Source organism: Thermobia domestica, chromosome 7 (genome assembly GCF_964235325.1).
Source record: "Thermobia domestica chromosome 7, izTheDome1.hap1.1, whole genome shotgun sequence".
NCBI lineage: Eukaryota > Metazoa > Arthropoda > Insecta > Zygentoma > Lepismatidae > Thermobia > Thermobia domestica.
In genome coordinates, this window is record NC_137460.1 from 54,305,435 (window position 1) to 54,333,009 (window position 27,575).

Consider the following 27,575-nt stretch of genomic DNA (forward strand, 5'->3'; position numbering starts at 1 on the left):
TTGGTCAAAAGTAATGAGTTTGTGGAAAATTATTTGGTTTTCTTTTTGGTCAAAAGTAACAAGTTTGTGGAAATTTATTTGGTTTTCTTTTTTGATCAAAAGTAATGAGTTTATGGAAAATTATTTGGTTCTTTCTTAGTTAAAAGTAATGAGTTTGTGGAAAACTATCTAGTTCTTTTTTTGGTCAAAAATAAGGAGTTTGTGGAAAACAATTTGGTTCTTTTTTCGGTCAAAAGTAATGGGTTTGTGGAAGACTATTTGGTTCTTTTTTGATCAAAAGTAATGAGTTTGTGGAAAACTATTTGGTTCTTTTTTTAATCAAAAGTAATGAGTTTGTGGAAAACTATTTGGTTCTTTTTTCGTTTATTAGTATTTTCTTCGGATTGATGTAGTGCAACGATATCAAATAATGCTGTGCACTGATGTGTAAAAGCGATTGTTTTGAATTTTACATTTAAACTCTCCTTCTCTGATTCGATTTCAACCTTAACCACAGTAGTAATTCTTAGCTACAACAAAACATACGACTTCATGGAAGTCGCGTTTTTTGGAAGTTGTCGTGAAACATAATCTTAAAATTGGAATGATTCCCAGCTGTCCTTGAGAATATATCAATTATAAGCAATAGGCTTCAGTCGAATTTTTAATAAAATTTTCGGGAAATTATTTTTTTAATGGAGAAGAGGGAATTCAATCCCTCATAATTGACCGATTTTGACTCTAAGCAGTGGAAACGATTGTGAAAACTTAAAAAAAATATGCCATATTGCTTCATCACCAAACATTTTTACGAAATTTATCGAGAAACATATTTTTAATTGGGGGAAAGTCATGTTTTACTCTAGACTGGTTTCAACCCGATGCAGTGAGGATTGTAGGAAAAACTCGAAGAATATATACAACTTACTGTAACATTATATGTAATGAAAGTTATAATGAAATTTGTTTTTAGAATATTCATAGGAAGGTAAATTCTAGTCCTCGTTCTTGATTGAACTCCATACAATGGGAAGCCTCTAAAGAAGTATACACCATATTGCATGAAAATCGAATAATCTTGACAAAATTCGAATAATGTGGCTCAGTGGTAGAGAGCTCTTCTCTGGTGTGAGGGTTCCTGGTTTGATCCCAGATCATGTAAGCTTGTGGTGGACAACACTGAGTCGGTTGATTTTCTTGGGGTTTTCCCGTTTCCTCCCATATTCTTATTCCACGAAATAGATATGAGGGAAAAGATTATATAACAATACACATTTTTTGCTCATATTTATTCCGTCTATCAATACAAGACTTGGCACATTCATTTCTTAACTGCTATAGTATTTTTAGAGATACATATGGATTGTGCTCTTTTACCCGGGGCCACTCCAGATGGGCCCAAAGTTGATAGTAGGGATTTCTGAAGGGAATTTTCCTAACATTCTCCCAATTTTCCCTGTTCACGCACCTTATGGGCTCTAATACTTAGCACCTCTGGAAAGCTTGTTTCATGTTAAAGAAAATGAACTATAAACCATGACTTTCCAATGAACAGTGTTGATGCAATAGCTATTTCACTCCGAGTCTACGATTTTCTTTATACTAACAGGGTTAATGGGACCCACGGACTTATTCCGTTGTCCATGGCACCAAATTTTTTGTGCATGGACATAATCTTTGTTATGTTTATCGAATGGACTAGATTTGATTCGGATGTCCGGATGACATGTTCATGTCCGTTCCTTGTGAGCACAGCACGTATAGAAAAACATAGTCTCAGTGGTTAAAAGGTTGTGAATACACAATGAACAACAATGCACAATAGAAAAAATCGCTCGACATAGTGCGCACGAAATCATAATCGCTCGATATAGTGCAATTGTGTTTATACGGAACCTGGTGTATCAAAAGTCCGAGCCATAAGCCAACTCTGTTATGATATGGTAAAACGGAAAAGGAGGAATTCGAAATAGGTGGTTTTCAATCTAAAATGGTAGATTTTTTCCAATCGTACAAGCCTTTTGTCCTCCAAACTAGTAATTTGCTCTATGTTAAATAAAAAATTTTCCCAATTCAGCAGGCTGTTCCAACGGAACTTAAAAATGACACAGGGAGCGTGCAGGTTTGTTAGGTAAGAGAACCTAGCACACTTTAAATCGGTTTCTCAAAAATACTGTATTTTTTACTATCGTTAGGGACTAAAAAAGCAACACGATGAACTGGCAACATTGCCTTTTCGTTTAACACAAGGCGCCTTATGAGTATGGAACCCAAACGACTGGTACTATTTAAAAAATCCACCATTTTATGCGAGGAAGGATCAGAAACTAAGGTTACAAGGCCGATATTTCTGAAGTTTCGTCTGTTATAGAGGAATGAGGAGTCTACAGTAATTTTAATACATGGAGTTGGCAACTGTGCAGAGTTCCAGCCACTTGCTACCTACGGAGCTAGGTGTAGGTAAACACAAATGGCGACTCGTTTGGAAAACTGGTCTAGCAAAGAAGTCCGCTTAGTTATTCGATTTCTGTGAGCGAAACATGTAACTGTGGTTGAAATTCACTGGTAGTGGTAGAATTTTACGGAGAGACTATAATGTCTCGTCAGCATGTCACAGAATAGTGTCGAAAGTTTGCGGCTGTTAGAGAAAAGATGTGCCCATAAACAGCACAGAAGACCACGCCGTTAAAGCAATTTCGTTGGGACATCATCGGCCACTCTCCCTATAGCCCGGACCTCGCTCCAAGCCCGGACCTGTTCCTGCACTTGAAGAAGCACCTAGGAGGCCGTCGCTTCGCTTCAGACGAGAAGGTGAAACACTTTGTGACAACATGGTTGAATACTCAACATTATTTTTAAAAGGAGGGAGTCTTCAAACTCATTCCACGATGCGACAAGTGCCTCAACCAATGTGGAAACTACGTTGAGCAATAACCTATGTATGTACTATCTGTTGGCTTATTGGTAGGAACGTGAAGTTTTCGTTTGAACGATAACGTTGAAAACTTGAAAAAGGCAAAGTAAATTATATAGAAATATCCAAATATACAATAGATGGCCGTTTTCGGTGTTTTTAAATCGCGAAATAACACGAATTTGGTACTTTTTCAAAATAACACCGAAATACACTGCATAAAGCGATAGATTCGCGAAATCGCCATGTTGACCAGTAATATTAACAAAATAACACAAGTTAGTTGCCAATTTAGTTGTCATAAACTAAATTTAGTTGCCAATCTGTGGGGAAAACAAATGGACAAACTGAATGAAGTTGTAAAAATGATGAAGTCACGGCTTTTTGAATACAAGGAAAAGGAAGCATTTGTATTTTCAGTTCTCCAGGAGAAATACCCGAATGAATAAAAAGCTTCTTTGTTACTTCCTAGCCCCGTCTGGGCAAGATGGAGTTTGTGGTTTCGTGCTGTTTTTTTCTTTTAATTAATTAATTAATTTATTTATTTATTTATTTATTATTTATCAACATGCATATAAGATGCTGTGGAATTCTTCCAAAGAAAGGACATGAGATGTATTTCAAATGCTGGAATGGATTTTCTTTCCAATCTGAGCCCGGAAGAAGTGAGCGCGGTGAAAGTCTCAGCAATTTTTGTGCAGGACCATGCCTCGGATTTAGTTCAGACCATTAAATTTCTGGAAGGATTGACGTACGCCAGTGCCCACCTTCTGGTCAGTAAGCTTCAAGAGCTTAAATATGGTTTCCGTTCCGTTAAAGATGGAATCTTCTCTGATTTAACGACTTCAGCGTTGTCGAATTTGCCACAATGTGAGAGAATCTTACAAGAATGTTCACAAGTGTGGGTCTGGTGTTACTGAAGAAACTGGAAGATCTCACGGAAACTAACCCTTCTAAAGACACGTGCCAGTTGCTACATCAAGTGTTCAACCCTCAGTTTCGCTCTTGAAAATAGCGTAACACCTGAATTTTTAAAGCAATTGAAACGTGTAAATGGGTTGAATAAATTGTCACCTCCATAGCTCGCTAAAGCCTACTTATCCTTGAAAGATAGCGTGAGAAGATCGATAGATAACAGGAAAGAAGTGAACCTCAAGGAAACCCTCCTTGTACTGCGAAGTGAACACAAAGATTTTGCTGCCTGTGCTCTTGAAGCAATACCTTTGCCAGCTTCCAACGTTGATTCCGTAAGATATTCAGAATACAACTCCATAGTTCCGGTAAGGAGCAAAACCTTAAAGAAGAAAATATGGAAATATTGACAGTTTTGTCCTTTGAAAAATAAGTAATATTGAAGAAACTATAAATTCGGCATTAAGTGAAAATGTGTGTTGATAATGATATAAATTGCATTTTAAAAAAGATATTCAAATCATACATTAAATAAATTTTTAGTTTAGGAGAAGTATCGAGCCACTTTTCTTCAGATGTAAGTCCAAAAATATACTTTATTCTTTTAAATTTAAGAATTCAAAATTTAAAATTATTCGTTTGATTTTAAAATTATATTTTATTTTAATTAGCTTTCACATACCATTTTCTCTATGTTTACAATATATTTGCTTTTCAAAACCATTATAAAATAAAGCAAATAACCCCTATTTGCTTGTATTAAATCGCGAAAAATAACACCGATTTCGGGCAAAAATAACACCGATTTCAGGGATAAAATAGAACGAAAACTTCACGTCTTACTTATTCGTTGTATGAAATAATATATACACGTTTCATTGCAGACTTTGTAATCTTACTTTCTGATTACTCCTCGTATTTAAAACAGCCTACTTCCAACAACTTCTCTCTCTTACCATTTTTTCGTTGCTTTACTCATAACGAACTTCGTCTATCCCCCCCAAACTTTTGATGCATCCGATATATGCGTATACATTCTTTTTGAACATACTGTATTTATAAGCTTTTTTCTGTTTTTGTTTTGCAGGTTTTTGAAGAGTGTCCCGTAGAAGAGATTATTTTAAAGAATAGTTCGTTTGGTTCGAAACAAGTATCAGGTGTGAAAACATCCCATGGCGTCATAAAAACATCCTGTGTAGTTAATTGTACAGGTAAGTAATTAAGAAAGGTACAGGTAAGATCTAGACCGTAATAAATTAGAATAAATGAAATCTTTAAGTTTAACGTCCCACGACTATGCCCGTTAGGCTAAAAGAGACAAATGATTAAGGCAAGTGAATGATGATGAAAGAATTGGTGAATTGAGATTGTGGGGGGAAACAGAAGTACCCCAAGAAAACCCACGGATACGTAGACAGTTATAAATACTTGTGCTCAGTTAGATGACCTTTTGGAGGCATAAACCAATTGCGTTCTATGAATCTATACTATCGAAACAATGAAACAGTTTTGAAATGTTAACACACTCCTTTATACAGTATATCTTATGTTAAAATCGTGTTTTAATTTTTTTTTAATGAATATGAGTTCTACAGAAGAGGATATACCTATATCTCAATCAAAATTTAAAAAATGTTGATTTATATCATTACGGTTACTGTATTTGCATAAATATATATATCAGCAATAACATATGATTTCATTGATTAATTTGTTCTTTTTCTCGTTAATGTGTTTTGTGCACAATTTGTGCTCAATACACAAATTTGTCATGGTTATATGGTCAGCGCACGTACGTGCTTTTGGTGTGGGAGACCCGCGTTTGATGCTCTGTGTATGCTCATGTAATTGCGATCCTCACGTTCAAGTTGTATGTTCACGTCTTATATAGCCTTGATGCTGGAAAAGACACTAAACTCAAATCCTGCCAAATTATACATAAATACTATAGTAACATTTTCAAGATTATTAAAAATAATAAATGTTAGAGTATCCTGAAAATAAAGACAATAAAAGAAATGTCTAAAAATAAATACAAAATAAGATTACTACAAACTATTCATAATAGAGTATACTGAAAATTATAGAAAAAATAAAAAGCATGACATAAAAGTAAAAGTGAAACAAAAAAAATGACTGAAAATATGCTTGTAACTGCCTCTTACGCATATCTTATAAGAACGATACATTTACCATGAATGTAATCATACTCGAGCCATGTTGATTCATAAATCAATTATTGATGACTGAACTAAATGGAGACTTCCTTACTTAAATAAAGAGAATGTGTAAGCGTACAGGAATATAATATCGAACCTAATCTCGAGATTTTGTTAATCGAGTGTTCTTGTACATGACTTTAAAAAAATAGCGAAGATTATTTAAATTTGTAAAAAGTATTCTTAAGGCTATTTTCTTACATAAATGAAAAGGTATCAATGTGAAATTTTATTTGTAATTTTTTATTTGAATAAACATTTTTCCTTTTAAAAAGATACTCTTCATAAGTAAGTTTGAGGACAAACATTTGTTTATTTTCTTACATATTTGTTGAAATGATACAAGTTTTTTTTAGAGTTGTGTCTTGTTTTTGACTCAGAGAATTATATTAATAATGTAGATTTTCAAACTATTATTTTATTTGAAATATCTTAAATAAATAATTGTCTCTGAATTAAAATACTTGTCGTTTAATGGAAACATTAATACGATGAGATAACTTCAAGTAGGTCAAAATAACTAAAAAGGAAATAATATAATAAATAAGTTCGTACTTCAATATTAATCGAGAATACGTAAGAAAGTTTCGTAGATGGAATGTAACTTCAGCAAGTTCCTGAAATTCCGTTAAAATGAAATAAATCAATTCTCAAATGTTATAAGTTAAAGGTAAAATTAACTACAGTTTGCTATTGAATGTAGAAATCAGTTCAGAAGCGCATATTCGTGGATTTTATAGTGAGAGTTTTTATTCTTTCTTTCTTTCTTCGAGTATTAACTAACCTAATGTACTATTATCACCGATTGTTTCTATCATCAACCATAATGTTTAATTATTCATTCATTTATGTTTCTATTTATTTTTGTAATTGCTTGATACTGAAATATAAGCAATTACTTATACATCACATAATATACTGTTGTTGCATACCCCTCCCCCCAAAAAAGTAGAAACTGATTGATTTTCGGGGATTATTCCTTTCTTAACCTTTCCTTGAGCATACTTAAATTAACACTAACTTTAGTGGAGAATTAATTTCAATCAATCAATGGCGTATTTAAACATATCAGACATAGCAATGATTATAAAAGACAGTCGTAATACGCATATTGTACAGTATATATTTGCTAAAATATAAAACATTTTAGGTGTATGGTCTAAAGATATTGCCAGTTCAATTGGAATAGATATTCCATTAGTTCCTATGAAGCATGCATATGTGGTGACGGAAGGCATCCCTGGTGTTCAAGGACTTCCCAATGTTCGAGATCATGATTTTTCTGTTTACTTCAGAATTCAAGGAAGTTCGTTATGTGTTGGTGGATATGAGAATAACCCTGTCATACTTGATCAAGTAAGTTATCAGAAAGAAAAAAATAACAATACTTTTATTATGCATGCTTTGATTCAACTTATATGTATAATGATTTGTGATGTCAAATCAAAAATTATTTCGTAAAAGCATTTGTTGATACATCATTAATGATAATTTTTCATATATATGTAAAAATATAAAAATCATTATTGGAAAATAAGAATAACTTTTAAATAAAATATTCTGCGGATGAGAATGATTATCTTTCTATATAAGGCATAAGAATGGATATTACTATTTGAATCTCTTGAACTCTAAAGTATTATGTTCGATATTCCGAGAATATAAGTTTTATCTTCCAAATTCATATTGGTATCTTCATTAAGATAATTATCCATGTTAGGTTTGGAGGGAAAGAGAGGAACTTTCCCATTTGGAAATTTTCTCTAATTCTAGTTTCTAAAACAACCAGGGCCTGATTAAGATCCTTAGAAACTCTACAAACTTTAAAAAAAAATGGTGCCTCCATATATGTATATTTAATTCATCGAAATTAAACAGAACTTACAGTAAGATGGAAAATCTAATAGTTCTTTTTTTTAATTATAGTATTTGATCAGATTTTCAACACAAATCTTTCGTAACACATCTGCTTCTATACTTAGAGATATTGCATCTAGTTTGCCTTGTTCCATAGTTGTTCTGTTGGGAATTTTAAATATACTTCAACTGAGAAAATAAACACTCAACTGAGCAATTTGTGACCATTAATGTTATAAGTATACGAAAGCTAATGTGTACGTCTGGAAAGGCACACTCAATACTGTCTTCCAACATTATTTTATAATATTCAGCATACCTGAACCTCATTTTTACTTTTTTAAAATTTATTTTCCATCTTAGGAACTCTTGAGTACATGAGTTCGTCAGGAGATACAAGATGTTTATATTTAAAAAGCACCTTACAGATATACATTCAGAAACATTCAAAGATACAACGTAACAATAGTACGAACATAGTAAGGTAAATTTTAAATATTAATTGGTGATTATAATATATATTTTGACAACGCAAATACATTTTAATCCTGATCTTATATAGAAAGATCTGATTGAAAATATTCCTCTATGATGTAGAATAGGTGATTATATTTTTCTGTCTCTTAAATTGGATGTTTGGTATTTGTTTTATATAATTTGGTAGTTTATTATGTAATTTTATTCCTGTGTGGTGTATCGAGTTTTGAGTTTTCGTTAATCGGAAATTTTGTACATGAATATTATTGATGGTTTAGTGTTACATTGATGTAAATAAGAATTTAGCAGAAGATTTCGTTTATTCACATGTATGAATGATATTGTTTCGAATATATATATATATATATATATATATATATATATATATATATATATATATATATATATATATATATATATATATATATATATATATATATATATATATATATATATATGGTTTTTGCATGAACTTATGGCGCACATTCTGTATGAATGAAACTACTAAAGCTCAGCTGGGAAATTACTATTGAAGTTCTCTGGGTAAGCATCGATCAACTTTTAACGGGGCTGAGAGTACTTTTCATGTTAGTAAATGATTAAGTAAGGTTATGTGGCATATCGTTTTGAAAATAAAATTTCTGTCCTATTTCTTTGTATATCTCTCCTCTTATTTTCATCTCAATTTCAAGTTTGTTAGCAACTGTGTGGTGCGCCCTTCCTTTATGTCCTAAGCACGTGCTTATTCTTCTTAATGCTTAATCCACATCTGAAAACAATTAACCAAGATTGGCGATTTCTGCTCAAAATAGAAAATTGTTTCATCCCCTTTGGATATTTCATAAGTCAGACAATTGTTAATATAATAATAAGCATATCTGTACATTATAATGTTATTGCTTTACTATTGACCCTCAGATTTTTAAAAGGATTCTAAAGAATTATTTCATTGTTATTTTCTCAGAAAAAAATCGCTCTAATAGTAGCTGATAGTGGTATCCCTATATAAATTATATTTCGTTTTATGCTTCTTTTTTTAAAAAAAAAAATCGATCACACACACACATAAAACAGGGCAGAACTCGTGTTCCGTCATACGCAATCCAATAGCGTATCAGCATTGTGTTTGCTTAAGTATTCTTTTAAAAAGAGCAATAGACTAGTAGATTGGATGTGAAGAAACAGATGTTGATTTACAACACACACACACAATGTATATACTTCTACATTTCATTTTAGTCAGTTCCGAAGGACTTCGCATTTGGCTTGTATGAGTTGGATTGGGATGTATTCAGTGCAAACATGAATGGAGCTGTAAAGCTTGTACCTGTATTTGGAACAACTGGAATTAAAAGTACTGTCTGTGGACCAGAAAGCTTTACACCAGATCACAAACCACTCATGGGTAAATAACTCTACACAAATTAACAATCATGAGCATTATTCTCAAACTAAGTAACAAAATATAATCTCATAGCTCCAAACAATCCACATTAGTTTTATACTGATACATATATTTAAAAAAAGAAATTATAAAAAATCTTCTATGAGATTCAAATGTTTCGAAATCACAATAATGCTATAAATTCTGTTCTTTTCATTATTTACTCTTACCAGGAATGTTTCCCAACTGTTAAAATGAGTTTTGCATGTTCTGAAAACAGATTTACATAGCCATTCCGAAGGTTTAATTTATTTCAATGTTTTAGCCACCATTGAGCATAAATAATGAAGTTATGACACAATAAAAATTTGGAAAAATGAACATAGAAGACTATGTAAAAAATTTAAAATAAATTCAGGTACTTTGTAACGTACTTAAGCTATCTTTAAGGAATGTGAATATCATTATGCACATTATAGACTATCAAAAGATATTGGGCTTTATGCAGAGTCGTTCTGACGCAAGATTAGTGCCATACTAAATAGTTCGACTAACATATATTTCCTGTAGTAGTCTGGCCTTTAGTATGACGCTAATCATACGTCAAAATGACTCTGCATAAGGCCCATTATAATCAATGCTGTAAGTAGCGCAATGTTGTCAACTCGGTAAGCACTTTTTTATTCTCAAATGCCACTACATCTTGTTATTAAGTATATAAGAGCACTACATAATAATGAACAAAAGTATATATCTAATATGTAGCAATGTTGTAAACTTTAAGTTATTTGAGAAGATTGATTGCTACAACTTTGGTCAATAGATTGTAAAATACACGAAAACAACTAATAGTTTTTGACAATAGTAGTTCCAAAGAGGGATATTCTAAGCTCAAGTACAAAAGTATGTACCTGAAGTACAAAAATATGTCAACAGTATTATCAGAATAAAAATGTTCTTCAATAGTTTTGTAAAGGATATTCCAAACGGAACAGTTTCCAAACTAATATAACACATTTATCATGTCAAGATATTTCAAGCGTTTAAAAAACATAGACCATAATGAATAACACAAGATAATCATCAAAAGATCAGACCAGACAGAGAAGGTGAGGTGAAAATTACTAAAGTGAATTTCTCTCTATAGTGTGTTAAATGTTACTAAAATTTCTTAAAGATTGTTTAAATACATTTGAAGTTATTTGAATTTATCTTAAAATTTTATCATTGCCTGAATTCACTTTTCCCAAATCTTTATTCTATCACAACTTCATTATGTATGCCCGTTAGTAGCTAAAAGTGTAATAAATTACACCTTCGTGAGGCTATCAAAGTCTGTTTTCAAAATATGCATAACTCATTTTACAATTGAGAAACATCCCTAGTTAGTTTATTTACATAATAATATTGAAATCTGCTTAAAAAGAGATTTAATGAACAAATACGTAAATAACATACTTCCATATCATATAATGTATTTTGTTAGAGTTATCTATATTTACAACTTGAACTGATATTTACTGTATTGTTCTTAGGTGAAGATCCTGTAATTCGAGGATTTTATCATGGTTGTGGATTTAATTCATCTGGTATGATGTTGGGGGCTGGATGTGGTGAGCAACTTGCTTTGTGGATAATTAATGGACGTCCTGAACTTGATATGTTTAGCTACGACATAAGGTGTGTACAATTCATTATATTATCTCCAGAGGCATATTTTTGCATGCGATAAACACTTCAGCATGTATGTGCAGCAGTGATGTATTTGCGCCTGATTGTCGTTCGTATAACAAACAGTAGATTTATGCTCGATTATGGAACGGCATACCCAAATATGGAATCAGAAGACGTGACTCACAGGACCTGTAGGACGCAAAACTAGAATGCCACATAGAAATCTCCTTAGTGCTCCGCTGACAATGCTGGAGTATATTTGGGTTATTTGTAATTTTGAACAGAAACAACGTTACCAAAGCATAACTTAACTAACTCTATTGTAAAGACAATTATAGGTAAAATTAAAGCAGGATAAAGGCAACGGGAGGTGGCAGAATGTGTATTGTAACACCGTTTCTCAATTGTTGCATGTTTTCAATGAAGAAACTGTGTGATGGAGGAAAAAATTGGCCATCCAAGAGCAATGACAGCAAGGAATAACCAGTGCTACCGGTACCAAATGGCAAAGGCTCATCAAAGCAGGTCATACTACGACTGACTCTTTGACTGCGTTGGGACCTAGACACTGGGCTGCGACCAATTCACTTCAGAAAATGCAAAATGGTGTTAGATTCTATATTAGGACGATTTGCGTTTCAACTTCCAGTCAAATGATCTGTAAGGGACGTGAAACTTGTGATTATATGTAGCATGAAAAGGCGGTGGAGCTGTGATGTGTGCAGGAACCACGAACAACCGATGTGCTAACCTGAGTATTATTCGATCAACATTGTAGCTTAACAGCATAGGGATAAGTTCGTCAGGTCTTATGTCCTGTCTTTGGCTGCAGCAGTTCGTGACTCATTTTAATGAACATTAATGTCCATTCTCGTACAGTACCAACGGTGGCCATGATTGAGGAGAGTATCTACCAGATAATGTGCCCGTGTGGCCAGCATCTTTCACACATCTTAATTCTTTCCAGCAAGTCTGTGACGAATTTCAAATACACTTTACAGCTAGGTCATCTTCCATATCTTTGTACTACAGAAAGTCATTTCATCTTTATGGTAGTGAATTTCATCCGCCTGACCTAGGCTGTAAAACTCCTTTTCCGACAACGATCATGTTCCTTATGAGGCCCTGGCTATGAAAAATTGCGTGACATCGGATCTTCCATTAAAAGAGACTTCATTCAGCACAGCTGGTCCAGTTTAGCCCATTTGTCTTTTGTGATATTCCGTTTTAATAGGCCAAAGACGTGAAAATAGATGAATGATCCATCTGGCAATTTAACAAGGTGTGCCTAACTGGGTTAGCCTTAATACCTGGTAAGGCACCGTCGTTTTAGCGATATGAGTGCTGGCAATGTCTTGGTAGATATGGACTTCGGCGATCTCATTGCCATACAAAACAGATGCGTGTTGGTGGTATGTTGTATATAATAAGCAGTATTTACCTTGACATTAGATGCCACTTATGCACCGAGGAAAGCTATGGAACGTGGAAAGTTTTTGCATGTAATAAACAGAAACCCGTCACTACCATAAACCCTATGAGGAAACTTCCCTTGCGAATCCACTGTGAGTGTTCTTTTCATCGATTGAACGGTAGTAAATCCCATCTACCTGCTATGACCTAGTCAAATAGACCCACACCTCATCTACAGTGAGGTAGCGCTCATATAGACATTTGGATGAACTTTTATTAAGTGGTTATTAAAACGGAACATCACAAAACGTAGAGCTAATATACTTGAAGGAATCTGGAAAATACGCAAGGACGAATGGAATAAACTGGATCAGGCTGTGCTGAATACAGGTCTTCTTCAATAGAAGCTTTGATGTGCAATTGAATATGATCGGTGGTGGAAAAGTGGTTTTACAGCCTAGGACAGGCAAGTACAGTTCACTACAATAAGGACAAAACGATCTTCTAAATCTAGAAAAGATTCACTAAAGAAATGACAAAGACTCTCCCAACATCTCATCCACAACCTTGTTTATTCCATGCTAAACAGCGGCGTTAATAGTTCAGAGAGACACTCGGCTTAGTAGAGCGCATGTCGTTTTATAAGTGTATCTATTTACCTGTCGTGTACTATTTCAGTGTCATTTCCATAAACACTGTTTACGACCCGGCTGTACTCAGGCATGACTGCTGCCGTATACTATGTGGTTGCTTATTTTTTTATTTTTTATTTTTATTTTATTTTTATTTATTTATTTTTTTGCATAGAAAAGATGTTTTTAAAATATTAAAGTAGTATTTGAGGGAAATAGTAGTTATGCGTAAAAAGATGTTCTTACGTACAGTATTTCAAGAATTTCTCTAAAGAAGACTAAAATAAGAGAGTGGTTCACGTCAGCGATTGCATGAACTCTGCAACCAGACTTACAAACATTCTGCAAACATTATAAATACATTTTCACATTTTAGGAGTTTCTATTTTCTAAACGTGAAAGTGTACGAACTGTTCGTACGTAATCGGTCCTTACCTACTTGTATTGTCGACAAATGGTTGCAGTCACTTGGCAACCATTAGTTTGTTTCTATAATAGCAACGAATTCCTCCACTTGGCAGTACTTGCCTCAACCAACCCTTACAGCTTTGGTGTAAGTAGCAGAGAGCATTGGTATCAACAACTTCGAAGAAACAGGGGAATAGATTTACAAAACATAAATATGCTTCTCAAAAAGGAAGAATATAAAATTGTATTGGTGATGTATAGATTTTTTTTTTTCATGAGCACAGAGGAAGTGTGTAAAATGCGCCCGAGATTTTGCTTTAGAAATTAGAATGCTTCTAAAAATGAAATACTAATCATCATTGTGTTAGTTTATTACAAATTCACATGAGATCGCAGCAGTACTTGCGCTGTTAACCCCATTCATGAAACAGAACCTAATCCGTAATCATTAAAATGTGTTTACAACAGGGGGTAAAAGTGAGGGGAAACGCTGGAGGACGTAGTTCCCTCACTTCCAGAAAATATCTATGGCGTCTCCTCAGTTCCTAATAAAATTAGAATGGAGAACGATAGGCAGGGGAGACGGCGTGCCGTCATGCGTCCCCCTACCTTTTCAAAACCATTTTTACCCTTGGTTTACAGTATATTTTGTCTCTTACTTAACTAAAGTTTAACATTGCTGGTGCACAAGGGCTTTATTGTGCAGTAATTGTTGACAATGTTTGATAGATATGCAAATGCATATTAAATCAACAACGAATAACTATAAAAATAAAGAGAATAAAACATCTTGATTGTATTTTCTGAATATTTAACAAACCTAATTTGTCTATAGACACTAACTGCTGCTTCTATAGACCATCATCTACCATATAAATATATAGTGGCTTTATTGTACTATAAGTAAGCATATTTCTACAACTACGTGCAAATACATTACTGTTGTACAATTTTTAGGGTTGTTTTTACTCTTCTCTAATTATTTTGACCAGTGTAAATTATTTCTGCTATTTGTTAACTTAAATGTGTTTCAGATAAACAATCCCCAGCATTTATGTTCGTTTTGTACTCTAATTGCAATTCCCAAGATTTATTAAACTAGTTCTGGAATTTGTTCCAAGGTCTCTTGAAAGGAGATATAAAATAAATAGTAAAACTTATGCATTTAAGATGGAATATATTAAGTAATAATAGCATAATTGATTTGAATTTTCAAAACTTATGAACTGCAAGATACTACCTTAATGAAAAGTTTTTGAATTGCTTTGAAATTCCAATAAATTAATTATATATATGTGCGTATGTTTCATCTATTCATCTAACAGACAGACAAAATGACCATAAAGTCCTGTCCTCTGAAGTTTGAACTGTCCTGTCCTCTGTTAACTCACACTTTTAAAACACAATATATTAGCGTGTTTGTTGATATTTTAGCAAGCGTATAGCCTAAAACTAAAGAGAAAAACCTCATGAGATGTGCACCTAAAGATTTATTATTATTATTATTATTATTATTATTATTATTATTATTATTATTATTATTATTATTATTATTATTATTATTATTATTTTGCCATCTTAAACTCTTCATGTGTTCCTTTACATATGTAATATAACTTATTTCAATTCATCGGAAAGTATGCCAAAATATCACATTTTCTTAATGTGTAACTCGGAAGCATCTCCAATTTTTTTTATTAACCATGCAAATTATAACAGTTCACACGTCATAGGGCAGGTTTTTGTGGATTCATGTATATTAGTGATCACAATGAGAATTGTTATTAATAAACGTTTGCATGTATTTGTTTGTAATAGTTCATAATTTAGATTATTATTGCAAAAGAGTAACATAATACTTTCTGGAGTAGAAGATTTTCGCCTCAGCAGTGCAGAAACCAGCAGTGGGCACGCGAGAGAAGTCACGAGAGCTATGCAAAGAACTACAGCATTGTGTTTCCTCACGACGAACCATTAGCAGGAAGGAATCTTCGATTCAGTCCTTTACATGAAGTAAGTTTTGAATACTGTAAGCTTAACATATACACACATACATACAGTATATATGCTTGCAACTGAAATATCAGTCAAGAGTTCATATATTTTGTAAATTAAATTACTTCAAATAATATTTAGAATAGTGATGGACAAGGGATGGCCCATTAACCGAATCGAGCCTGCGAGAATCTTTCATACGGCCCGCTAATAGTAATGATAATGTATGATTTCTCCTTGAAACTCTTACAAAATCTTTTAACAAAACTCATTGTTCCCATTAAGAAGCTTGTTCTTCCATGTTCATCGTTAAATACTTTTTTTTTTTCATATTTGAATAATAGTATGTTTATAATTTGGCACTGTTCTATGTTTGATTTATTTTTTCTATTTTTTAATTATATAAACATAGTTCTTATGACCTCCATATATAGTCTGTATGCATTTTGTCTTAACCTTCAGTTCATGATAAATTTTCCTTCATCAATTTAGAACATACAAATGATACAGTAATCGGATATTAAAAGAATTATCAGAGAATTTATTCAAGAGCAGAGGTGAAATAGTTCTCAACAAATTAAACCGTGTAATCTCTTTAAGGTTTCTAGCGATCCGTTACTTTTTTTACCCAGTTCTTCTGTGATAGTATTAATTTAGTTTTATTATTATCATTTTTCAAGCTATAATATTTGAGTGGTAACACTTATTCTGAATATTGCTGTAGCGATTACCATATAGGCTGGCACTCCGATAGTGACCGCAGCAGAATATTGTAAATATTGCGTAATATTCCGAAAAACCAAGGGACTATAGACTAATTTTTCGTCACTTGCACACATAGCAATGCATTTTGATTTCTCATAATACAAAAAATCTAGATATTGCTGAACAGCATTTAAAATGTAATAAATACATAAGCTTTGAAATGAAATTTTGGGTTTTACGTCCCACGGTTATGCCGGCTAGGCTAAAGGAGACGGTGATGATGAGAAATGAATGAAATGGTGGAATGAAGAAAGTTGAAGGAAACGTGAGAACCCCGAACCCGGAAACCCACGCACACGGTGTTTGTCCACCACAAAGTTCACTTGGCAGGAGCAGGGTTTGAACCCGGGACCCCATGCACCAGAGGTGAACGCTCTGCCAACACAAGCTTTATTGACATATAGAATCATCGAAATGAATATAAGAATTCGTAGGTATTTAAATCATACTTGAAATTGTTTTTGTTAATGAGTTTTCCTCTCGAGGAATAATGATAAGATCTCTTCATACTATAATACAGTGGATTCGAGAAGTAACTATACTCATATATAAACAGAATTACATGTTGAGCGATTGTGTTCCATATGCTGCGAGTAATGTTTTCTCCAAAAGGTTGTTTCCCTGTGTTGTGTTGTCTTTTGTGCAATTTGCTTCTGCGAGTCAGTCAGTCTGGTGACTGTGTAGCGAGATTATGTGTCTGTCTAGTCCTTTGTTGTTCATTGTGTGTTCATCGCCTTTGATCCACTGACAAGTAAAGGTCACGTTTGAGTAAATCGAGTTGCTGCCCGAGACGTATGTGATAGGGTAATACTAAGTGTGCTCAATGTGTTAGGGTAGTTTTAGGTGCAAAGCTCAAAGGGTTTAGGAGATACAGCCACTAGAACGTCACATGGAAGTACATGTTATAGTCTATTTCCTAACGTGATCTTATGATCACTGATGACATTCCAGCTATCAATTCTTCAATGCGGATCAAAGTCGGTTCGAAGAAGAATTGCATTCGTTTCGGACATTGAGGGAGAAAGGATAAGTGAAGATCAGAAGAACAGTGGGATTTGCACTCACATTTTTGTTAATTCCTATATGACAATGCCTGTTGTTTCTAAGGACGGAGAAATTCTGCGTCCCATGTACGTTCTGGTGGTTGAGAAAAACGGGTAGGTTCTCTGCTGTAATACCAGCCGATCCGGCTAATATAATCTTAATCTCATTTGCTAGTAAAATAGCGAATATGAACAAGCAGGATCTTAAGACAGGAAGAAAGTCCTCCAGTTACTTGATTCATAGTCTGCAAACAACAACGACAGTCATTCGTCACAGTGTGTGCCAGAAGGCTTTACATCGATCAAATGGCTGATACCTGATGGATGTGGTGGCATGATTCAGCCTCTGGATGTTCGCTTCTTCCGTCCATACAAAGCTTTTGTTCGTTTCATCACTGATACAGTAAAACAGGAAGTGACGTGAATATTTAGCATCGTGACACGTTCATACAACTTCAGTCGTTCACAATTTACCAGTTCAGTGTTCCTCGTTTTTGCAACATAGTTCGATTCATTTTCTATAAGACTGTATGCTTGAATGAGGAGTCTGAAAGTTGGATCGTTCCTTACAATTACTCCTTTGAAGGAATTGTGAACGACAAATGTTTCAAGTGTGACTTGATTGCGTTTGTCAGGTGTGCTCACTGTGAGCAAAGTATTTGTGCGAGGCATGCACTCTTATGAACTGCGTATTGATTGTAGTAATTGGTATCTTTTCTATGCAATAACAAAACTACTTCGTATTTACAAAACAAACAACTTTAACTTGTGTTTCATCACTTAAATATGCTGAAAACACGAATATAACCTAGTTTAGAGGAAATAATAAATATAAGACTTCTCTCTTATGTTTTGGACTATGTATTACGACTATAACGTGTATCTCTATGTGATGTTCTAGTGCTGTATCTTCTAAACCCTTTGAGCTTTGCACTTGCACCTGATATATTGAGCACACTTAGTACTGCTCTATCACATATGTCTCGGGCAGCAACAACTCGATTCATCCAAACGTGACCTTTACTTGTGAGACTGTGACTTTCCACGGGTACTCAAAATGGTGCTAACTTCAGAATAGCAAATTTAGAATAGCTTCTCGCGGGCCGCAATTTACAATCACTACTCTAGACCAGTAGTTCTCAACTTAATCACGACCCTCATTTTATCACATTCTCTTGCCAGCGACCCCCTTATAATTTCTGGTTTGATTTTTGAACAACTCCGTACCTGTTGAAAATGTTTAGTAAACCTATTTCTTGTTGTTCTTAACAGTATTATAAAAATAAAACTATATCTATCAAAACAAAATTCAAAGTAATATTTAAAAATAGAATTTCCGGTATTAGATTCTAATTATATTTATCTCTTCTGCTTATCTTCGCGACCCCAGGTTGAGAATTCCTGCTCTAGACTATTACGAGTAAGGCGTTGTTAAACAGGACACGAATAGTCGTTCCTGTAATACAAATGATTCTATAGAAACTACAATTACCCAAACAATGTTCAACATCAACATAAATTTCTGGATGTGCATGTGGTCACTTCCGATCTGGCATTCAAGCTGTTATTGCGGTTGATGGTAGTTACATTGAACAAACCTGTACTTTAATCATTACTGCATCAGTGTGTTAAATTTTGTATCGGCACTGTTCATTATTCATTCATTAGATTTGGTTACCTTTCTCACTGTCACCAATATGTTCTTAAATACCTTACACACCCTATATTGTAGGACCGAATGGTTTGAATTTTCTCCCTTGTAATCGGAGATCCAGGTTCAATTACAGTGGAAGTATGGTACGTGATTAAAAGTTTAATAGTTGTTACATATGGAAATTCAACGTATCATCCCCAAGAAACTTTTAATTGTTGCACGTTTGCAAATTCCTCCTCGTTAAGCTGTAGACCCACAAATAGGCTCAATATCATAAGATGGGTTTAAACGAGCCAGAACTATACAAACGAATATCGTAATTTTGAGTAATTATTATCATCCGTAGATATTGCAAGCTGCAGGTTGCGTTTATCAAGAACGTCTCGGCTGGGAACGACCAGGATGGTTTACAACTGAAGGACCTGCACCTATTGAGGAATATGATTGGTACGGAGCATACAACACGCCAGTAAGGGACGGAAGATACAAACAAGAACTTCACAAAGACTATTGCTTTGACTTTCCTGTTAATCATAAGAAAGTAAGTACTACATTTAATGCTTTGATACTTTCAACGGCTTTTAACTTTATATATATACAGGGTGACCCAGAAGTAGGTATACAGTACCGTACAGTACCGTACTGATCAGCTTAGTGCATTTTATCATTTCTTATTGTTATCCATCAGGTAGATTTAGTTTCTTTATTATTTGTTCTTAATGTGTTTTTACTTACATGTTAAGCTGAGAAGAGCCGAAGCAAATAAATAAATTAAATATAATGTTATAGTTGATCAATGTAAGGGGGTATACCTACTTTTGAACCACCCTGTATACAGTATATAACTGTAAGCTGTATTTCTGTATTTCTTAGTTTCGAACGATGATAGCAGAGAAGAAAGTGTGGTGATCGTGAAGCAAGGAAAAATCGGGATTTCAGCAGATTAACACGTTTCATGGTCCCTACATTAATTCAAGGAAAATAGGTGTACTTGTGGGGAAAGAAACTTGCTGGAATATGTAATACTATTTGCTAGGTATTGCTCAAAAGGTCCCAAAGAATCTAGTTACGGTTTTAGGAGATAATGTGACGTCATCAATATAGCCTTTTTCAGAGCGTCTGCCAAGTTGGTCGGGACACTGAGATGACATACATTTTATAATGTATATCGTTATTGTTGGAAGGTGCTTTAACTTCAGTGTACCTACAATGAAAATAACCTTGCTACTGTATTTAAAAAAAAGTTGACCAGGACATTTCCAAACGAAACACTTTCGAATCTCTTTACGGTAATCATTTGTGTTATATTCGTGTTAAAAGGTGTCTGAATATGAACTCTTTTTATTGTTAAAATTAATGACGTTATGATAAAACAAAATATCCGGGCCAACTTGACGTAAAGTTGGTCGAGATATTTCCAAAAACAAACATTTCAAAGATTTCTCTATGACAATAGTTTGTGCCGGGAACTTGCAAATAATGACCTGTCCTTTTACAACTAACGCCGTAAATATTATAATAAAATATCCAAGCCAATTTGATGTTAAGTTGGCCGGAAACATACTTAAAGGTCTTTTTTTTTATGATAGCCATTTGTGCTGGAACAATCCTGAAACATGAAAACATTCTAGGTAGATTAGTTTTTTCTTTGGGTGAGATTTCTTTGGACAATAATTTCCGAATTGTAATTTTGTTTGTATTAAAAAAAATAATAATAATACATATTTCCGTAATATCTGCAAAATGGGTGTAATTCAATTCAACATAAAAAATATATAACCGAGAAAGTTCAGTGTGGTTCATCATTTATTAGTACGGACCTGATGGTATTTTCGTCCGTTTCTCCACACAATAACTTTTGAACGACAATGACGTTTTAAATTGTTTTTCGCAGTACTAACATTACAATCTTGTTAGGTTCACTAGCATGATCCTATGAACAGCATTAAACTTTCTCCTCCATATTCTTTTATGTTGAATTGAATTACGTCATTTTGTAAGTATTACGGAAATATTTATTATTTTATGAAATACGAACAAAATTATAATACATGTTTCCGTTATTATGAAATATGAACAAAATTATAGTACACGTTTCTGAAAACTATTGTCCGAAGAAAATTCACCCATAAGAAATAACTACCCCTTGTTGATGTTTCCATTATTAATGGACCATGGCATATTTTAGGATTATTAATAAATAATTTATTTCTTCCTTTGTTCATGCCCGTGCATGAACATGTTCGTGCCCGTAGCCATTGAATCGAGCGGTATTTGGGGCCTCGAAGGGCTCAATTTCATCAAAGAAGTAGGCCACCGTATAGCACACCTTACTGGTGACAAGCGGGCTACTACTTTTCTGATACAACGTATCAGTATAGCAGTTCAGCGAGGAAATGTGGCTTCCATTTTAGGTACATTACCTCCTGGAAAATTATTAGAAGAAGTTTTTCTTTTATAATTACCTGTTCAGAATATGCTGTTTATCAGATTGAATGTGTGACGAAGACAACGTTAATTTATTTCTCAAATATGAACAAAACTTCATGAAGTTTTTTCTTTTTTTCTTTTCTTTTTTTTTATTTGATAAAATCGTCAGAAAGAACTCATCCCAAGAGTAAAATATCATTTCTGGATTTTTCCGAGAAAAAATATGTATAATTTTAGAGTAGAGAATTCTAAGTGAATATTAATATATTAAAAATATACAAAATCGTTAGTGGCTTTTTCGAGAAAATAACATTTTTTAAATTTTATTTTCACCCTCTAGCAAGCTACCTCTACTTTTAGAGGTATGAAGAAAATTCGACTCCCTCCTCATGAAGAATCTTATAAAAATCTTTAAGTTTAAAATTTGATTCAGATACGTTGTACAGTATAGTCTCCACGAATTCATTAATGGAGTCAATCTGCTAAATCTATACGGATAACTGTGATTTTAAACGACGGTTATCTACATACTATATTCCCATATATACACTGTAAAAAATGACGCGTTGAAATAACACAAAATGACTACCACTTTAGCGTGTTACTTGTGTGTTAATTCAGCACCAAGCATTATTTTTTTCTTAAACAAGTTGGACCGTTCAAGGGGTACACTCTTTCTTCGGGAAGGGCATGAAGGCAAAACGGGATGGATGATAAAAAGGTGAGGGCTAAATGATTTAAAGCATCAAGCACGTCGCCTTCCGAGCATATCAGCAATAGTTCGTTACTACCTGAGAGAATTTGCATTGGTATTTATCGTTTAATATAAGCAAAGCTTTGCGAAATATATTTGGCACTTATGCCAAGTAACAAATAATGTTCTATGTTTTTTGTAATCGGTCACAATAATATTGTTGTAAACCTGTGGATCGACTGACAAGACTTACTTAGGCAACAGTCCTGCCATCTTCTGTTATAAGTCCTAAGACACAAGAATAACAGGTAAAGAAAATAGATGGAAGCACCGCTATCGGTGTAACTCTTGTCAGATGATTCACAGGTTTACAATAATATTATTGTGACCAATTACAGAAACTATAGAATGTTATTAGTTACTTGCCACAAATGAGAAATATATTTTGCAAAGCTTTGCCCATAGCAAACAATAAAAAAGGATGCAAATATTCACTGTCAGTAACGAGGTATTTCTGATATGCTCTGAAGGCGATGTGGCTGGTGTTGAATTGACACACAAGTAACATGCCAAAGTGGTAGTCATTTTGTATTGTTTCAATACCTCATTTTTTGCTGTGTAGAATATGTGGTGATGTTAGGATTTTTTTAAAAAAAAAGATAAAACATTTTTTGAGGTTAAAAGTGTTTTTGGTGTTAACAGATTTCTTTTTTGGTTAAACCTAAAAATATATTGATGAGGTTAAAACCTCACATGCTTGACATACAACATGGTACATAAAGCCCAGATTATTGTTGCTTAAGCTTATGTCAACCAGAAGTGCTTGCCAGAGGTTAAAAGGTTTCCTTGGTTAAACCTAAAAAAATATTGAGGTTAAAACCTTACTTACTTGGATATAAGGTGGTTTATACCTCATATACTTGGGATGTGAGATGGTATATAAAGCCTAGAGTGGGACTTCTCAAAAGGGAGATGAAGAAGATAAATGCAATTAGGATCTTTATCCAAAAATTATTTTAAAGGTTATTTTGATAAATAAATTTTTATTTCCATACTTATTGTCAATGATAAACAAATAAAGTATTATCTAAAAAACAATTGGAAAAAGATTGGTTTCGTTTTTTTTTAATCCGTTGTTGTTTTTACACAACTGTAAGCCATAAGCAACAATAACAAAAAAAAACTTGTTAAAAACCAGAAATTACTTATGGGGGTCGCTAGCAAAAGAATATGATAAAAAGGGAGTCATTATATTCTTATAATGTTCAATGATTTCTTTATTATGTTCAATTAGATTGGTGAAGAATGTCTTGCGTGCCGAAATCAAGTTGCAGTATTTGACATGTCTTATTTCGGAAAATTCTATTTGACTGGCCCAGATGCTCAAGCTGCTGCTGACTGCTTGTTCTCTGCCAACACAAACAAAAATCCAGGAAGTACCATCTACACTTGTATATTAAATAAAAATGGTGGAGTAGAAGGAGATATCACAGTTAGTGTGCTTGAACCTGGCTCAGGTGGTCCTGCAAATCCAAGTTTCCAGGTAAGAAAGAACAATATTATACCACATATTTGCTTGTCGGAAAGGTCATAACGTATTCCCCCCCCCCCCAACAGATAACGGTAGTTCATTTGAAGTATCAATACTGGTCATTTGCATCTACGTTATTGCTACGTAATTTGTCAACAGCCTGACCAAGCTGAATATATTCGTCGTGTTTTACTGATTTCTTCTGTGAGTTAAAGAACATGCAACAAACTCGTCAACAGTCGCATTAAGTCGGTGACAAATGCTCTATAAAAACGTTAGTGCCATTGATGGTTCACAAACTTTTACACTGGTAATTCTCATCTTAACGGCACTCTTCAGTCAGAGAGGTTCACCCAACTCGATAACGACAAAATAAAGGGATTGATCGAGTCCAACTCGCGTTATGTGATACAAGAGATTGTAGAAACATTGAATATCAATCATTCAAGCATTTACAAACACCTGAAGAAGCTGGGATATGTAAGCAAACACAATGTTCGGATTTCTCATGAACTCAAAGAAGTTCATTTAACAGCACATATAAGCACCTACGATATTTTTGTTAAACGTGAGGAACATGATCCTTTTTGAAGTGACTGATCCAAATGGATTGTTCACAAGATGGTGTGCAAAGGGTCTTGCTTCCGACGTGACGATTCGCCAGAAAGGACATCGAAAGTTGATATTCATCAAAGGAAGTTTATGCTCTCAGTGTGGTGGGACTGTTATAAGGTGTCGTGTTTCTCGAGCTCCTACCAAGGAATCAATTAATCAAATCGCATTGTACTGTTAACAATTGCAGTTTGTATGAATCTATCATCCAGAAACGTCTAGAGTTCGTTGATAGTAAGCAACTGTGTTCCATCACGGCAACGCGAAACTGTCCAAATTCGATTCAAGTCAAAAATTATTGAAGCTTGGGTGGGATGTGTTGCAACATCCACCATACTAGCCTACCTTGTGCCATCATACTTCTACTTGGTCTTTTCAAAAATATTTGCGTGATATATGTCCAATTCAGGTGATGGTGTAAGTCAGCACTTTTTGTTAAGTTTTTCACCAAGAAGAGCAGATCTTTCTATGAATGAAGTTAATAAAATTGATTGAAAGATGGCAAAAGGTTATGAGACTGACAATATATAATCGATTGATCTTTGATCTTTATACAAACAAATGATCTTTGAAAAACAGAAGAAAAGTCATGTCTTTTCCGACAATCCAATAGATTATTAAATAGATTAAATACAGGTTAAGTGCGTTACAGCCTGAATGATCCAATCCAGGAGTATTTCGAATTTAGAATATTTGCATATACACTGTTTTTTTTTCTTTAAAAAACAGCAAAATGTGAGAGAATATAGACTTCTGTTAAACCTGTGGAAGTTTTTCTTCCTCATTTTCCTCTTCTTCATCTACTGTTGCCGTCAATAATAATAATAATAATAATAGATATTCTGCCATTACTGACAAGTCCCTTGCCTCAACTGAAAATTTTCCGTGCGTTTTTCAGCTAGTCTGTTCGTCTTCACGTACAATTTCTTTGTTTTGATATCGTCCACCAATTATAGTCTCATTTGCCCTCTCTTCTTTCCTGCCACCATTTCCTCTAGCACGTCCCTCATGATACAGTTACTTCTTAGCCAATGTCCTACCAGTTTCTCTTCCTGTCCTCAATAATATCTAAAAGTGTTCTTTTCTCCTCCACCACTTCTAACTCCCTCTCATTCGTTTTCCACTCGACCTAGGGCCACCTAATTCTCTCTATTCTTCTTCACACTCTCTCGGTAGTATTCTTAGTAATAACATGAAGTGCGAACGTGAAATAAAAGCAAGGATAGGAATGGCGAAAGAAGCTTTTAGGAGGAAGAAAAGACTGTTTTGTGGGACCTTGAATAAAGAGTTGAGAAAAAACTCATAAACTGCTTCGTGTGGAGTGTTGTACTGTATGGGGTGTTGTACTGTATGGGGCAGAAACGTAGTCATTACGTAAAGGTGACGAAAATCGACTGGAAGCCTTCGAAATGTGGGTGTGGAGAAGAATTGAAAGAATTAGTTGGGTCGAGCGGAAAACGAATGAGAGTGTTAGAAATGGTGGGTGAGAAAAGAACACTTTTAGATATTATCAGGAAGAGGAAGAGAAACTGGTTGGGACATTGCCTAAGAAGAGATTGTATCATGAGGGACGTTCTAGAGGGTATGGTGGCGGGAAAGAGAGGGAGGGGACGAAGGAGACTACAATTAATGGATGATATAAAAATAGAAAGATCATACGCGAAGACGAAGAAGTTAGCGGAGGATAGTGGAGCATGGAAGCTTCTCAGCTGCGGCAAGTGACCTGCCAATGAAGGCAGAATACCTATGATACGATTATGATCTTCACACCCACATTTCGAAAGCTAGTCGTTTCTCATTATTTTAGCGTAATGTCCAGATTTCTGCCCTATACAGTACAATATTCCACACGAAGCATTTTATGAGTCTTTTTTCCCAACATTTTATTCAACATCCCACAAAAAGTTTTCCTCCTCTTAAAAGCTTCTTTCACCAGTCCTATCCTTGCTTCGTTCGCACTTCATAACATCTCTAATAATACTACCCAGGTATCGAAAACTAGTTATCTGTTCTATTTTCTCCCCTCTTACTTCTATATTTGGCACAAACTGCTTCGTGCCAATAATAATAATAATAATAATAATAATAATAATAATAATTATTATTATTATTATTATTATTATTATTATTTATCGACACAACAGGCATTACTGCCCAATTACAGTGTCTACATATAATATATAATTTTAAATTACAACGATATTAAGACTTGAATTGAAACAATACAGTTTCCTTGATTTTTTTTTTTTTTTTTTTTGTTTACAAAATTCGCAGTATTACTCTTTTGAACAACTTTTCAGAACTATTAAATATATCTACATCTTTATAATCCTTACTGGTTTTATTTTGAAATTATGTCTGTACAGTTTATTTTGTTGTGCAAAAGTCTATGTAAGAAAATGAGATCGTTCAACGCCCGTCGTTGTTCAAGTGTCTGAAGTGTAAATTTGTCAAGTAAATTATCATATAGTTCATATTTTGGATAAAATCCTGTCCTTTGGTATGTGAGAAAATGTATGAATTTGCTTTGTATCTGCTTAATTTTTTAACTGCGTGTTTTCACTTACGTAAGAAAAGTAAAGCGTTTTCAAAGAGTTAACATTCGTAAATAGTTGGGTTGTTCTGATAAGAAAGCCAAGATTTCAATATGCATCCTTAGTAATATTTGCCACATGATACGAAAAGGTCATTTTCTTTTTTGTCAAATATCACACTTAAGTCTTCAATTGTATCTAATTTTTCAAAACTTATTCCATTGATTGTGTAAGTAAAGTCATACGTTTTCTTACGTCTACTGTATGTCATGGTTTTAAACTTATTAATATTTACTGTAAGTCTATTGCCAGTACATCATTTTATGTTGCAAGAGTAGACAGTCATCTATACATCACATCTACAAATATTTTGAAATAATCTGCAAAGAGCATTTTATGAGATTTTTGAATATAACGGAGCAGATCATTAACAAATAATAAAAACAAA

The 27,575-nt window shown here is 33.9% G+C and overlaps 1 protein-coding gene across 1 annotated transcript in view; it reads left to right on the forward strand.

Moving 5' to 3' along the window:
• Positions 1-27,575, forward strand: part of Sardh (Sarcosine dehydrogenase) — a 110,908-nt gene that overhangs the window by 59,491 nt on the left and 23,842 nt on the right. Inside the window, exons 6-12 of the mRNA XM_081764679.1 lie at positions 4,893-5,016; positions 7,175-7,380; positions 9,598-9,763; positions 11,278-11,422; positions 15,741-15,882; positions 19,673-19,867; positions 23,745-23,993. Of these exons, the coding sequence (XP_081620805.1) occupies positions 4,893-5,016; positions 7,175-7,380; positions 9,598-9,763; positions 11,278-11,422; positions 15,741-15,882; positions 19,673-19,867; positions 23,745-23,993 (1,227 nt within the window). The remainder of the gene's footprint in view (positions 1-4,892; positions 5,017-7,174; positions 7,381-9,597; positions 9,764-11,277; positions 11,423-15,740; positions 15,883-19,672; positions 19,868-23,744; positions 23,994-27,575) is intronic.